Source organism: Corvus kubaryi, unplaced genomic scaffold (assembly GCF_017639235.1).
Source record: "Corvus kubaryi isolate FWS band 111438036 unplaced genomic scaffold, C.kubaryi_AGA036_p1.0 37387, whole genome shotgun sequence".
Classification (NCBI taxonomy): domain Eukaryota; kingdom Metazoa; phylum Chordata; class Aves; order Passeriformes; family Corvidae; genus Corvus; species Corvus kubaryi.
The window spans coordinates 365,435-381,957 of NW_024581129.1; the positions used below are offsets into that span (position 1 = coordinate 365,435).

At 41.4% G+C, this 16,523-nt stretch overlaps 1 protein-coding gene and 1 long non-coding RNA gene across 5 annotated transcripts in view; one reads left to right on the forward strand and one right to left on the reverse strand.

Moving 5' to 3' along the window:
- Nucleotides 1–16,523, reverse strand: part of MYH11 (myosin heavy chain 11) — a 55,630-nt gene that overhangs the window by 29,928 nt on the left and 9,179 nt on the right. For all 4 annotated transcript variants that reach the window (XM_042037161.1, XM_042037160.1, XM_042037162.1 and 1 more), the window contains exons 3-5: nt 14,366–14,522; nt 7,647–7,674; nt 459–561 (exon numbers count right to left, since the gene is read on the reverse strand). In XM_042037161.1, the coding sequence (XP_041893095.1) occupies nt 459–561; nt 7,647–7,674; nt 14,366–14,522 (288 nt within the window). The remainder of the gene's footprint in view (nt 1–458; nt 562–7,646; nt 7,675–14,365; nt 14,523–16,523) is intronic.
- Nucleotides 507–14,521, forward strand: LOC121668892. The gene is made up of 5 exons (XR_006017576.1): nt 507–591; nt 1,379–1,812; nt 7,500–7,547; nt 8,163–8,273; nt 10,935–14,521. It is a non-coding gene; the product is annotated as an uncharacterized LOC121668892 (long non-coding RNA).

Below are 16,523 nucleotides of genomic sequence, written 5' to 3' on the forward strand. Positions count from 1 at the left end.
AAAAGACAAGTTTTATACTGGGACTTTTACTAGTTAGTAAGAAAACTTAGTAATGAATCCAATCAAAACTTTGGAAGTTTAAATGCTGGTATACATTTTTATGATGCTGTTGGACAATGTGTTAGTTACCAGCTTTCCCACACTTCTTACTTGCTAGAGGTCAAGGGTAAAACAAGGACTCGAGCCCTTGCAGACTTCAATGCCTTCATGCTGGCATATAAATAGGTGCTATGCATATGGAAAGCTATGAATATTTCTGTTCTCCCTAAGTACATTCGGATTTGATGCCTAAGATGGTGTCAAACAAAATTTTCTTTCCATAAACATAGAGCTGTGACGTAGTTGTGTACACTTAATATGTCGACTGTTTGACAAGCCACAGTCCCTGACTTGCACAGTCACCTCAGCACAGCCCTCAGAGGCCTGAGGGAGAGTTGGATATGGAAGAGCTCACTTACAGTGATGCTGGTGTCCTTTTTGCCCTTATGTGAAGAAGCAACAACAGCCAGGTACTGAATGACCTTTTTGGTATTTTCTGTCTTGCCAGCACCAGATTCACCTCTGAGGGGAAAGAAAACAACACAAAAGAAGGTAGGTAACCAGTGGACTCCTTCTGCCGTGTAGATGTGTGTAGTATATAAAAACAGGACTGGAGACCGCCCAGCTCAGTTCTTATTTACCCCAGAACACCATCTCCCAAATCCACCTGACTTCAGCCTGCAAAGAATGCATTATCAGAGCTATATCTCTGTCCTGGTAGTATTTTGAGTGGACAATTGGCTATTTAAGGGAATTCTAAAACATGATGCATTTTTGAACAGCAGTTCATCTTGCTTTGGCAGCATCTGAACACTTCTGAGAAGTGGAGCTGGCAGGGAATCTGCTTATATTTAAGATCAAAAAATACAACATTAACTATGATGTGGTACAGCAGTAAAAGAAAACATCAGCAGTAATACAATGGTTTTCTCTTCTGAAACTCTGGCATTAAAGTAGACTAACTACAGATGAGGCAGCTTGATCCTGCCTCATCTGAACTTTGTTATTCAGATGCTCCCTGAATTCAGTGGGACCCGGAATGGAGCCACCTGAGGTGTCCCTGCTCACTGGGTAATAAAGGACATCATGGGGAGATGTCTGACCAGCAGAACTGGCATCCCAGCTCTGCTCCATGCCCTCAGTGTCCCTTGGGAAGCAGGAAGGCAGTAACTTCTTATCTCTTGGAAGACTTCCAGGTTAAGTTTATTTACAACTCTTAAGCCCTCTCTTAAAGTAAAAGAGTGGTTTTCAAAGTACAGATAGACAGTCTTTTCTCAACAGAAATTTCCAGCCAATTTTCCTCTCTAATGGTTACATTACATCATCTTATGTCTTTCAGATACCTCTGGCTCTGATGATTATATGGACAAAAATGTTTTATACTGTCTTGCTCAGCAGTCAAAAAGGGTGGTAAAGTGGGTGTGGATGTAACAAACGATTTCTTTCAACTGAGCTAGTGCTGTGAGGAGAACAACAATCTAAGTTGGACCTCTTCTTCTTTGGATCTAAACTAAAATTGATTTAAAAAAATAAAAGAACAATACATTCAAAAATCCCAGAGATATTTATCAGCTCTTTTGAGTCTGAAACTTTTTAGCTGGATCCACTGCAGTTATGCTTCTTTTCCTGATTAGGAAATGCAAGAGTTAATTTTCCCTATAAAAGAACCAGTGATAAATGGACATGAAAATATGGAGAAGTGCTGGACAGAACTTTCAATACAGAATGACATTGATGTAAACCTTAGGAAACCAGAAACAATTCCTGCCTGAGGTACGACATGATAAGAACTGTTTCTTCTGGCTTTTAGAGTTTGAACCACAAATAATTGAGATTAATAGATTCCTTTTCACAAGACCTGGGTTAATTTGCACAGTTTAGAGATTGGATTCATCTCTGCCTGTGCTTCAGTACTAAAACATTTCTATGTTTTATTGATAAAAATTAAGTGTCCTGGGAACAATTCCAAACCAAGCACACCAATTTGAAGACATATGCATACAAACTTTTCAAATAAATCTACCTTACAGCTTTGTTTCTTTGGAAAAAAAACAACCAAAACAACTTTCTTCAAACAAACCCTGGGCTTTGAACTATTCCATTTTATTAAGGGTTATTTGTAGTTCATCACATCATCATTGCATTTCCTTTCTCCCAGGGCAACAGTGCCCATCATTTGGCTTTTCCCTGAATCCCTGTGAGTATTACCATATATGGCATCATTTTACTTGTAATTATCCCATCATACTGTAATGCTTAAGTTACTTAACATTTAGTTCTGTTCTTTCATCCTTAACTCTTTGCTTCTGCAGAGGCTGAGGGCTTTCCTGTTTTCTGCAGATAGACTTTGGGGCTTTAACTTCCTTTTGAAACAGACAATAAAAAGTTCCTCAACATGATATACAAAACACACAGAACCTCAACCACCTTGGGTTAATTAGAAAAAAGTCTCCAAGGTCAATAAGTAATGAAGAATAATGTCTACAGCAGATAGATGAATACATCTGATTTTCAACATATCAGATCAGTCATAAATGTCCATGACAATAGACAGGTCTGATAAACAAGTATCCATTAAACAACATTAGTAGCCCTCATACGCTGAAAGATGTATCACAGCCATATGACAACATCTGATTTCATCTCAGTGATGAAATGCCATGTGTCTGTAAACCAACTAGTGAGGAGGCATTGACCCCTAGGTCAGGGTCAATGCCTCTAAATATCAAGACGTTTACCAAGAGAGACCCAGGAGGAGAAGACCATGTGAATCTCTTAGGTCACTTCACAGGTGGATGAAATTGTTCCTAGAACTATTGAGTTGCAACAGAATTGGTCATGCAGAATGGGTTTTTTCTCTGCATCTGCCTTGAAGTACTATAATTTCTGAGGTGGCAGAAACAACTTCCATTGTAGTATGAGAAATCCCACCTGCTTTAAAATCTACTTGCTCTCTTGAGCTCAGTGACTGAATTTTTAAAGATGGGTCTTTTTACTGCAAATATCTTCTGGTGGTTTTGGCATGGACCATACATGATGGGATTCCTCCCAGGAGGTATCTGGTCCTTTCTTCTGAGTGTCCATTTTCTGCAGACTTAATTATGTTCCAAGTAGATGTTCACCATATAAATGCTGTTACCACGCTCCTAACCTTCATCTTTAGGAAGCAGACTGACCATTTGTTTAATTGAAGCCTCTCAAATAATTCTTTTTCCTGCCATACACAAGGGAGCACATTTACTGCCAGTGCTGTTCTTTGCACCCAGCTCAGACGGCCAATGCAAAAAACCAGATCAAAAGCAAGTTCCACTGCACAATTCTGAGTGGCCCAACAGCAGTACTTTAGCTACTTCCTACGCAAGTTTTCCTCCTAAGAAACTCTTTGGCTTTCCCAGAGCAAAGGGCTCCACTAGGCTAACAGTCTCGCTCTGTTAAAGATACCACTCTCACATCATGGGGTATAACTTAAACTTATCCTTCCCTCGTTGCTTGCCAGGCATTGTTTTAGGAACTCAGTAGAGGATTTAAAGCACATAAGGTCACATATATAGTGCTCAGCTATAACAGAGTTTTTGTACCTCTTGAGCTACAAAATCCTCCATGACTCCATTAACTTCACCTTAAATGAAAATTATCCCAGCTAGAATAGGTTTCCAAGTAAGAACAAGGTGACACTAGCAGATTGGCCCCACTGTTGGGAGTTGAGCCTGTGGTGTAACTAGGACTTTTGTACATTTGAGAATAACTGGGGAAAATTAGTTCTAAAAGTGTATTTTTTTTTTGCTGTTGTTGAAAAGTTGAAAGCTTTCCATGCTAATATTATGATATGAGACTTAGCTTAATTCCACTTTTGGAAACATCTGAAAAGCAACAGCAGAATTTATTTTCAGTGTTTGTTTCAGTAAGCAGTGAACCGCAAGAATTGCCCGTTCACACATCCCTTAATCCGGCTGTGCTGGCACTGTGGGAAGCCCCTGTGCACAGGGCACTCCATGTGGTGCTCTAAATCACATCAGGGCTTGGCAGCCTTTGTCCTGCAGTATGAGATGTGCAAACATAATGAAAAGCTTTGTCCTAGACCAGCTGTACCCCACTGGAGACTCGTCTCAGAAGCCAGCCCAGTGATCCTACGGGTTTGCTTAGAAAACAATTCCCAAAGCAGACGGAGCGGGTTCAGCTCCGCCCGGGTCTGGGGCTCCACGAGGTGTCTGTGTGGGACAGAGGCGAGGCGGCAGCGCCTGCCAGCCCCAGCCTTTGAGATTTACTGAGCTGGGGAAGAAGAGCTTTGCTCTCCCGTCGAGGAGTCTTTTGACTAACAGGGCTTTGCCGTTTGGAGATGTTCTGGATGATTTTGCTTCTTGACATGTGTCAGGGAAGGAAATGGGCTGGAGTCCCACAGCCGGGTGAGGCTCTGGAGAGTTTGCCCACAGAGAGAGAGAGGAGGAAGGGGAAAAGGGCAGGATGGTCACCGCCCCACTGAGTGTTTTGTTGCCATATCAAATTAAGTGGAAATACGATCCTGCTACTTCCCCCTTTTTTATCGAAGCTATTCAAACTGAACCTGTGTTTTAAAAAACAAAAAGGTAATGAAAACGTACTTGATTATATGTACAGGTATTTAACATGTACTTGTTTCCACAGACTTCACAATACCCCAAACATTCAGAACTTTGATCAGATTGTTTTCTCATTCATTTAAGGTAGATTTTTTTTTAAACTGAAACTTGTGCACAGTCCTCTTAGCCACATTTGCTTTCTAGAAAATACCTGCTCTTTTCAGGAAGTGGCTAAAATATGATAACCCCGAGATCAGACAGGTTTATGAGGAAATTGTTAAAACTCTCATGTGGTTAGTTCTGCAAATAAGCACTTGTGGAATTTTTAGTGAAAAACCTTTTGAAATCTCCAGGAGAATCTACTTGTGTCTTTAGAAATCGAACAACAAGAGGCCAGAAGTCTCCTTTGAGGGCTTGTGCCTCTACTAACACTGGAAGAAGCTTGAAAAGCCACAAGTCTGTTCACTGGCCATTGCCTAGTTCAATTCACACTTTATTGCTGATGTACTGAACTTGCTCAGATCTCTGAGTACCTGGACAGATTTCTTGGGATTTTTCCTTCAGCAACATCTATGTGCTGGTCAATATGGACTAAGAGTGAGTACAGACTATTTTGTGGCCAACTCAGATGTCAAACAGGAGAGAGCACTGTGTGGGGGGCCAAAGCACAGGCAGGAGTTTCAGGAAATCCCAATGGGCAGGCAGAGCAGTGAAGGCTGCTCAGAACAGCACAGAGACCAAGACACAAGGGTGGAAAAGTCTTACCTGCCCTAATTTTCAGACACATAAAAGAGTAAGATTCCATATTTCATACCTTTAGTGCAGTATTTTGTATATTTATTATATATGTTATGCTAGATGTTATGTTACAATAATGCAGTCACAGATATATTAGTAAGCACAGCCATGGTATAAAGTTTTTTGTGCTGTAAATGTGCATGGTAAGATGGGGGATTTTGAGGCTGACTGTAAAATGCCAGAGAGCAACAGGCAGGGAATGACACGAGAGCATGCTCAGTGATGGTACCCATGGGAAAGAGCTAACAGCGAAAGGATGTGTGTGCAGAGGCCAAAGGCAGTATGAGTGTAGTTATTAATAAAATGTAGAGGAAATAATGAAATCAGGAAAGACGGGGAATTCTGAGGAAGAACTGGAACCCATGAGCATTGAAGACAGATGGAGATTTTAAACATACCATGGCTAATCACACAAAGGGGAGGGATTGAAAAAGGATACAAACAGTACTTAACCACGTGAGGGCAGCTTTAATGAGCTGAGGGTGAAGTCCTGAGAATGGGTACATTTATAGTCAGAAACACAGCATCAGGCTCAGTTCTCAGATCTGCCCCCCTGCCTGTGTGCCAGGAGCATTTCAGGGGATCCATATGAATCCTTACAGCTATTCTTTTACAATTTAGGTACCAGGCCTTGGAAAGTTAAAGTCTGTAGCTTTTTCAAGAAAAAATCCTGGTTGATCAATGCCATGAAGTCTTCAGTTATTACATATTTTAGGCAAAAAGGTAATTTCTTAGCATTTTTAACAATTCTATAAAGTACTACAAATTGCTTCAACTTGATAGCTGCCAAGCTGAAAGCCAAGTGAACTTTCTTCTTTCTGCACGGCCAAATAAGGCCAAGAAGAATGTTAAAGCAGTAAAGTTGTGTACATTGGTTTTAGCTTGGCCAATCTTCTTGCTTTAAAAGACGTGTGAGGACTGTTTTAAGCTATGGGTTGTGATGTACGTCCAACATACAGCAATTACTCTAAACATCTTGGAGAGTCACTTGCTGTGGCTGTTTTCAAAATGGGAAAGGCATTTCATTCTCTCTGTTTTATATATTACTGGATGGAAAAGGCATTTAATTTTCTCTATTTTATATATTACTGGTGTGAAACAATTTAGGTTTCCAGCAAGATGGCCAGGTAATTTCAATAAATGAAGCTGCAAGAAGTGGATCCTTTAATGGATTTTCATGAACAAAAAGGCATAGACTTGCAAAAGAAAGTCCCTTTCTTGAAAATACCAATGTTCCAAAGTTAAAAGAAGATTTACTAGTGGAAAAATAAACATAAGTACAGAAATAGAAGGAGGAAATGCATATTGTAAATTAGTCTTCATAACCATGACATATTTCATCCTGGGAAGAATGTGATGATCAATTTTTACTTCATCATTGCAGGAATTTTAGATTTCTTTTAGGTGTTAATGTATTTGGGGTCAGATTTTTGATTGGTATACTTACAAATACTGAAGTCTTGTTGTAACGGAGGTTAGAATTATGATAGCCCTTATGGTACCAGACACAGGGTATAATTTTTATTAGGTGATAATTTTTTTCCAGTCAGCAGTGGCACTCAAAGATAGTGTTATGGCTGGTGATCAGTAGCAGTGCTTTTAAAAAACTTTAGTGTAAATGTATATTCAGTCAGTAGCCACATTTTCTCAGATAGCCTAAACCTGAAAGATTACAGCATCATTGCATGACCCTGCTATAAATGATACACACGCCAGCTCTGCAAACAGTATTAGCATTTACATAGAATCAAGTCCTATCTTTTATCAGGAAAACTGGAAAATGTCTAATTTAACAAGCACAAAATTATCTCAAAAGCATTCTTGATGGCATTCAAGAAAATAAAACCAACTAACAAGCAAGAGAAGAATGGAAAGACAGTCATAATTGAGGGTCAAGCAGCAGATCCCTGTCCAGTTCAACATTTTGAGTGATTTTTCAAAACAGGCAGGAATGACAAACCAGTGGGATTTTGCGGAGTAATAATCACACTCCCCAGTTGCTCACTGTAAACTGTTAAATCTCTAAGTTCAGAAAATCAGTTTAAAGAAATAATTTTATCCATTAAAGACTTCCTATGACACTGATGCTCTTTATCTTATGAACAGGTCTATCTACTGAAGTAGGTTTGGTACTGGAGTTCAAGCTTACTGAAGGTGAGGGGAATGTGTCCATTCCATCAGAATTTGAATTGATTTTGGATAAACAAAGACATTGTGACATTGAGATATACTAAAATAGATTATTTTGCTTACGTGCACAGGATAGACTGGTCTTCTCGATCTGTGAATAAAGAAAAAGAATCCATTAATTAGGGAAAATGGCTTTTCTGACAGAAGCACTTATATTTATGAGGATTTACATTGAACAGCCTAGACCTTCTAAAACCTGGCCAACCATGATTAGTCAAACGTACTGGGTTCACATCTTATTTAATTTGCCCTTGCATTTAAATAACCATCTCTACAGGAATATTTTGTACAAAAAATGAACAAAAGGTTAAGCGGTCAAAAATATTTTCTGTAAATTCCATTAGAGATGAACTGTAATGAGGACAGAAAAAAGATCAGACTCTCTGTAAGAAGATTATAACAAAATTTCAAACCTGAAACTCAAGTTTTTACTATGCTTATGAACTATGGCTAGCAGCCCATTCGAAACAAAGTCTGGACAGATAAAGCATCAACAACTAAGCTGGTCATGCAAAGCTTTGACTTTTGAAAGCAAAGCAGTTCAAATACCTGAATAACATAGTCTGTATTTCATTTCAGACTGAGAGACAACTTTTATCAAGAGCACAAGTAATTTCTTCGGGAGATCTTCCAAAGAATAAAATAAAACAAGATACTTTGTAGATTTTACAAGATCATGTCAACAAGTATGTAAGTATTCTTCATGTTTTTTACTACAAACAGACCATCAAACACATTTTGGATGAAGATTTATATAAAAGAGGACCAAAGTTTCCATTTCTACTATGTGAGACATGTAAGAGTTTTCAGCATACCGAAGTCCAGTGTTCTGTAATGCTGCAGGAAGGTTTAGGATTGCATCCCATCTCCATAACCTGTTCTTGGAGTGATCTTCCCTGCTTATTCACCTGGAGTTGGAGTTTCTCTCTACCTTCAGAACTTTTACACAGATTCTTCTACCAAAAGGCATGATGAGCATGTTTGCTGTGATATGTTCTAAAGTACAACCGTTTTCTTCACTTGTCAAACATCCGGGCAAGTTTCTCAGAGAGGTGTGGTATTTCCAGCCCTGGAGCTACTTGGAAGCAGACTTGAGCAAGGCTTTGAGCAAACAGCCCCAGCACTGAAGTTTGCCTTTACAGTCTGTAAAAAATCCTTCTGACTTAGGAAAATAAATTTCCGGGCAGGTCAAATACATTTTTGAAAAATGTGCTTAGTTTACAAATCTGAGACTTCAGGCAGGTAATTGGGCAGAAGCCAGTGCTTCTGTATGGTTTGGCATTATTTATCCAAAGCAGAGCCAGCATCAACCTTTGCTCAGAGGTGAAGACACGAGCTCCTTTTGCTCAGTGTATGGGGTGACTTGCAGGAATACCTGTCCGGTTGTTCACCCCTATTCCTGCCCCTGTATGTCATAAATACCATGAGATAAACCTATTTAAACCTGTTTATTAAGCTCTCAAGTTGTAACTGCTGCCTGGCCCAGAGCCAGTCTAGGAAACACATTAGAGGATTCTACAATGACTTGGATTGATAATAAACAACCGTTTTACCCCCAGTTCCTCAAAAGCTACAACATTAACTGCTTTATTGATCACCACACAACAAATGGTGCCTCTTAACCTCTTTGTTTCGTAAATTGATACAAAATGACTCATTACATTTCTATTGGAGGTGTTTGTCAGCAATCAGCACAGCAGGACTCTCCCACATAAACATTTGGGAGGAGAGGAGCTGTGAGCCATGTTTGTTTTTCACTGCAGGAGATTAGCTAGGCTTTCTTTTAAGTTAAAAAAGTGAGAGCATGGAAGAACAAGAACTTTTGCTAAAAATACATTGTTGTGTAAATAGAAACCATGGGCATATATTGATATTGCATCACTAACCCATAAATACCATAAAGAAAATAAAAGTCACTCTTGATACTGAGCTGCCAGTGGAATTTCTGAGCTCAGGGAACATTAGAAAAAGCTGGTCTCCTCCAAGCCAAGTCTTATCTCACTACTCTTTGCTGCCCATTGCTGCCCTTCTTTTGCTCCTCAGTAGGGGAACCCCCCTGAAGGTGTCTCACAGACTGCCCCACCCCGGGGGCTTCTGTGAGTGCCTGTGAAGGGGCAGCCTGGGGATACCAAAGAGCAGAGGAAGGATTAGGAAGGTCAGAAGTTGCACCAAATGTCCCCAGGGATAGGTTAATCATGGGAGAAACCTCATACTGACAAACTGTGCTGTGCACACTCATGGAGGGAGAATTCCAGATGTTGTTCTGTCTCCTTCTTCAGTTCTAACTAACTGCAACTCTAAGGATGAAACAGATCAGGAAGTCTAATCCTTTCCTGTTGTGACCTGAGCTGCCGATACTGGTCTCATTTACTTTCAAAGGCTCTCCCATTTGATTAATCCTATTTCTGTTCTGGAATGTTTTATTCCATATAGAAAGGACTGTGCCCTATTTTGTGACTCTGCAACTTTATGTGGTTAGATCTATCAGAAGAGAAAGAGTTGTAGAAATAAAACTCCTTAAACGTGATTCCTGAGGCTTAAAAAACAACAAAATATGTCTTCTAGATTCTAATATCTTTTTGGCTAATGCCTTTTAAGAAAATTTGATACTATCTGGAAGAGTATCACCCACCTTCTGTATGTCTATATTAGATGTTTAAAGATGTTTTAAAAAATTTTCTCCTCAATTTTTAATAGAGACCTACACTTACATTATAAACCTCACTTGCTTTCCTAAACATGCAGCAGAGCTGGCTTTTTTTTTTCTTTCTGGAATCTGCTTACTTTTTTCACCAAACACGTCCAGATTGCCTGTAAGAATTCTTGCCCCTCTGCTCTTGATAGACCAGTTAGCTCTGCTTAATCACAAACAAAATCAGATGGTTTATCACAATGAAGCAGCAAGTTGGCAGCTTTACCATAAAAGGAAAAAAACCAGACTGAAATCATGTTCCCCCACTCACTTACTGCTTCTTTACATTTGTTAATAACTCCACTGCCTAAAGGGGACATTTCTGTACAGTCCTGCTGAGGACACAGTAAGCAGATGGCTTTTCACAGTAGCCTCCTTTTCTAAGACCTTGGGAACTGTGTTTCCCTCCCATACCTCCAAGTAACTACCAGGTTGTTTGTTTTTCCATTTTTAACTCAAGCTTGCATAAAAGTGGCTCCACAGAAAATAATCTCCTTGAATCTGCAGAAAGCTGTAATATATTTTCTGCAGGATGATTTATTGCCAGGAAACTTAATGAAGGCCTAACCAACTACACAAAAACTTTGTTACTACTTCTACATAACATGACTTTTCACATTTGTATTGTCTATCATTTATTTTTTGTTTCTGCAAGGAAGATGACAGAAGGCAGCAGAATTACTCCTCCTTACTGGAGCAGTGTCTCAGCTTCACCATCACTGGAAGCTGGCAGTGCTGCAGGAAGGAGTCAGCTACCCACCTCCAGCTCCTCTTCTCTGGCCTGCTCTGCCTCCTCCTTGCTGCTGTGACCAGCATTCACAGACCACACTGTGCACCAGGAAGAGGGGCACCCACTTCAGAACAGCAAAAAGCCAGGGATGGCTTTCACCTGGAGCAGTTTTGCATCATGGCTGCATGAAGAATCCTGCTGGCAGTGCAGGAGTTGGGATGGGGATCAAGCCCTTTGTATGGAGCTACTTCATCCCAAACACAGGAAAGAGCAGAGGGTGCAGGAGTAGGGGGAAATGTTTTATGATTGCAGTCTCTAAGTGTAGCAGTAGTCAGCTACAGCTGGCCTGTAAACACAGCCAGGAAGGCCCAGTTCAGTGTAGTAACTCCTGGGGACACACACACACACACAAATGCTCTTGTAGAATTCTCAGTCTTTGAGATTAAAGAAAATTAAAGTTTATTCTTGTTCTGGCTGGAAATGAGCATCCACAGCTGTGCCTGGGCAACGATCATACTGCATTAGTGACATGGTATCCAGCAGATTCAACAAGACACCCAGCACTCCTGGCTGAGCATGAGACAGCATGACTGTGATTTGTAAAAGGGCTTTAGGTGCTCAGAAGCACTTGAAACAAGTGGAAATTTTATCTTTGCCCAGCCAACATCTTTGATAATTCCTATGTCCTGTGAGGTGTCAGATTTTCTGCATATTTGGAAGAAAATCTTATTATCTGATTGCTGATAGCTGTGGCTAAGTGTTTTTATCAGAACAGCTTTGACGGGACTTAAACATCACCCCTAATGAATACATGAACCAAGTAAGTCTCTGAAGCAGAGGAGAAATGCAGTGTGCACAGCTCTTGTTTTCTGCTGGATGTTTGTGCCAACACAGGGGAGGGTGAGAATGTGGAGGGCTGTGATTCCCAGATGGTGAACCTGCAGCAGGGCCAGGGATCTGCAGACACAGAGACTTGGTTCACCAAAAGATAAAGGATCCCTGAGACATCTGAACAAGCTGATTGCTCTGGGCCAAGTGGCCCTGGTCATGAAGTACCAGAATATAACTCCTCAGTCTCATGAATCTAAGACATATTTTACTTTGGCAAGCAGAAACTATGCAAGTTTCCAGATAAGGACCAGTACTGACTTTTCACAGGAAAAACATTTAGTGCTCTGATCCATGTTTATGAGTAAGAACTTTTGTTTATATTCCATTTGGAAATATGCTCACAACCCCCTCTGAAGCTTTCTCTGCCTATACATGTTGCGTGCTCACACAGAACTGTGTTGATGCCCACTTTCACCACTCCAACGTGAACAGAATTTGGCTGAATAACCAGAGTTATTTTGAGGGTTGGTTTTGTTTTATGCACAAAACACGAGTCAGTTTTTACAAACAAAAGCACAGCTTTAAAAACAGCTGGGGCCCTCTTCAGAGATGGAGAGACTCCAAAATGACACATGCAAGTAAAACATGGGTGTCTTGGGCTTGTGCTGGGAGCTCTGGCCATTCCACTCCCTGGCTGCCGTGCCAGCTGTGCATGGTCGGGCTGGGAGGCAGTGAAAGAGCATCCTCTTAAAGGTTCAGCTGATCACCTACTCCCTCCTTGTTCCTTCCTATTTGCTCTCCTCTTCCTCTCTGCTGCCAGGAATAATTGCAATGGTGGCACATGAATAATGAGGAATAAAGCTTCCCCAAGAGCTGGCAGGGCCAGGAAATTATTCTGAGCACCAAAAGAAGTGAATTGATAGGAGCCTGCACTCTTGCTGCCTCCTGCCTCCAGCACCCAGCCTGGGAGGCACAGCTGAACCCAGGCTGTTCTAAGTGCAGTTAATGGCCACAGCAAGGCAAACCAGCTCCAGTGGCTTCCCACTGCTCAGGAGAATGTGCTGGGAGGGACAGGAGACAGTCAGAGAGAGGAGGAGTGAAAGATATCCCTGTGCTGCTTAGATCAGGCTCATCTGTGCTGAGACTAGTTTCCCGTTAGGCAGAAAGCTCTTGTATTGTCAGGACAAAACAGTTCTATTTCAGCATAGGCTGCATTCATATGGGTTTTTTCCTTTCCTAAAGACACAGGTCTTTTTTTGTTTCTTTTCGCCCCACCTCGTTTCTAGGGACAAGTACAGTACCCTGCACAACTGCTAATGTTCTGCAGGAGCCAAGAGCTTCTTCCAGAGCTCCCCTCAAGGCTTGCTGCTTAAATAAAGGATCTGAGGGAGGAATGCCTTCAGGGCCTGTCCGGAGCCCTGGACAGTGCTGGATGCAGAGCACAGGGTTCAGGAGGGAAGCTGGAGTACAGATACAGGACTGTGACTTAATGGGACGACCTTCTGCCAAGTAAGTTTTTTATAACTGTGATTATATCACATAGTGTGTAGGAAGGTCTGTTTTCAGGATATTTTTGTTGCTTTATTGGTCCTCCTCTGCTGCACTATAGTTCTGCCTTCTGGGATGCACTCAAATAAAGGAATTGAAATAGCTCCAGAAAAGAAATGTCATATAAGCCATAGGAAGAAAAAATCCTAATCCTTAAGCTCAAAACTGGGAAGCCCTAAACTTTAGAGCCAAGCCTGTGAATCTTGCTGAGCATAGTTGTCAGCCAGAATTTCTGTAGGGTCAGAGTCCTTATGAGGGCATATAAATTTCAAAGCATTTTGTAGAGCTCCTGGTTTCCTGTAGCACCCAAGGTCAATGTGAGATCGTACCTGGTCATGCCCTGAAGTCTGAAGGTGTTGCAGCCTCCTACATTCATCATTTTAGCTTTTTCATCCCTGAATGATGGTTTTCCTTAGAACAAAATCCCCTCAGTCTGTCAGTAGTGACTGCAGGAGGAGGAAAGCACTGTGAATTTGGGGGGTTTGTTTGCACCCTTTGGGGCCTGACTGCTTTCCCATTGTTCATTGCCATCCTTGTTGGAAAACAGAGCACATCTCAACTCGGGGTTCAAGACATCAGGCTGTAGGGAAAGTAGCCCCCAAACACTGTTTGAATCTGCTGTGCTGGCGGGAGAGAGCAGCAATGCTGACGGATCCAGCAGCGCTCACAGCTAACTTTGGAATAGTCTCCACTAGTGGAGAGGGAGCATTTTCCATGCCCGTATTTGCCAAAACTATTTGCTTGACTTTGAAACCTTCCCACATGCCTCAACACAGATGGGTAAAAGGACTGTTTTTCCATTTTGAGTCACAGTGTTTGTGGACTGCTGTTCCTGCCAAAGAATTCCTCTGAAACTTCTAGAAAGGCAGTGCTGCCCTCTGTGAGAGCTCTTTCCTGGCTGAGTGCTGGAGGAGCACATATGGAGTTCCCAGGTGTTTTCTGCCACATCCAGGGCAGGGATTGCAGCCGGGGCTGTCCTACCTTGCAGCATGCTCCTGTAGGCCGTGTCGGCGATGGCGTAGATGTGCGGCGGCATCTCGTGCCTCTTCTTGCCCTTGTACATGTCAATGATCTTCTCTGAGTAGATGGGCAGCTGCTTGTAGGGGTTGATCACAACGCAGAAGAGACCCGAGTAAGTCTGCAAGGGAATTCAAATAAAAGCTGGCCTTAGTATCCCATGCCATGTGTGGGCTGGGAAACGCAGGCATCGGCTGCATTGAATTAATGGGGTTTTAGCGAGCAGCGCTCCTTTGTGCTCTGCCCACGGTAACAAATGAAGCAGAGATTTTCTGAATGTATGTGTATGGGTAATTTCCAGGTGCACAAATAATTTCTAGTAAGTGAGCTGCTGGAAAGTAGGTGAATTTAGCAATCTGTAGAAACACTGTGATCTGATGTTAGAGCTCCTTAACTTCAGTTATTTTCAGTGCAAACCCTTATCACACATAAGGGTATGGTAACAACTGTAATAATTAATATTTCTTTATATGTGTATTTTCTTATCGGAATATGTTATAAATATGTGCTCACATAGGCATCAAATTCTGTAAATTGAAATCCTAGGTAAGAAGCTTGGATTGATGTTTGAAGGGTTTTTTTAAAAAAAGCTTCTATGAACACATGTAACAATGATGATTGATAAGAGTCCTTAAAAAAAATTTCTCAAGTTCCAAATAGATGCCTTGAGAGACTAACCATGCCTTCACTACATGACTATTTCTGCAGGAAACTTAAGGAAAAATGTGGTTTGTTTAGAATTTAATGAAGGTATTAATGTAAAAGTATATGCATAAACAAACAAGAATATTGGCTGCCAGCTGATAGATGTTCATCCATGTTTTCTTAGTTTTTTGTTTGTTTGTTTGTTTTCCTTTATTTCTAAATACTCCAGCTATTGAACTGGACCACAAATAATAGGATATGATAATAGATGAAAAGACGTATTTCACAAACAGTTGCTAAAAATAAGAAATTTGCAAGGGTATTTAATTTTAAAAGAAGATTTAAACCCCCAAAATAAAAAAAATTACCACATTATGAGATCATAATTGCAGGAGTATTGTGATATTTAAACTGGCCTATGGAAAAAAAAGAAATAATGAAAGTATGCTGTTTGTTTGGTTGGTTGTTTTGTTGGTTTGTTTGTTTGTTTAATTTTTATGATTATTTATTTTATTTTCCTGCCACGTGTGTGAAAGTTGCAGGCTCTGTGGGGTGCAGCTGCTGCCCTCCTCAGCCCCGGGGCTGCTTCCCCCGTGGCTGGAGCTGACCCGGCGAGGCTGGGCCCTGGCACCCGGGAGGCTCCGGGCACAGGGATTTCCCTTTCCTGACCATAATAGGCAATGGCCCAACACAGCCCCGGCACAGCCTGAGCACTTTATATGGCATTTATTCTGCACACAGGGCCGGAGCCTCGGGCGCCAGCAGCAGGTTGGGTGCTGCAGCTGGGCACAGGACATCTGGGGTGCTCCGGGTGCTGATGGGGACCTCCACCAACAGCTCAGGTTGTGCCTGTGTCACCACAGTCCAAGAAAATCGAGCTCAAATCCTCACCAGTTCTCAGCATCCCCAAGCTGAACCCCTTGGTGTGGAAGGTAGGGAGTTGCTGGGCTGGATTTTCATTGGCATGGGAGTTCAGAATGAAACTGTGCTGCTCATGTCAAAATGAACTTTAGTGTTGCCAGGATAACACACTTGAAAAGTGACAGTTTTATCCTAGAATGACCACCAAGGCCCTTATGGAAAGGACAGCAAGACATTTTTTAATAGTATAAATAGATTTACTGTGCACACTCAACTAATCATTCTCACCCAAGTAAAATAATAGGAGAGGAAATCAAGGAAATTATTTAGGCGTCCCTTCCCTGAGATTTCCAGGCATTTCCTGACTTGCCACATGTAGGGCTGTTTGCATACCCAGGCACACAGTAACATGCCTTTGAAAAACTAATTTTGAGGCACAAGAAGCAGGCAATTAAGGCAGAGTAAAAGCTGATGAAATTCAGGAATCCTCATTTCTAACTGGACTGTGACTATATGATCTGTCACCTCAGGAAGTTTAATGAAGCCCTCTTATTTTGGTTGATTGTAGCTCTAGGTATCTGCTTTTCAAGGATTTGGGGGAGCTAGATTAATATAG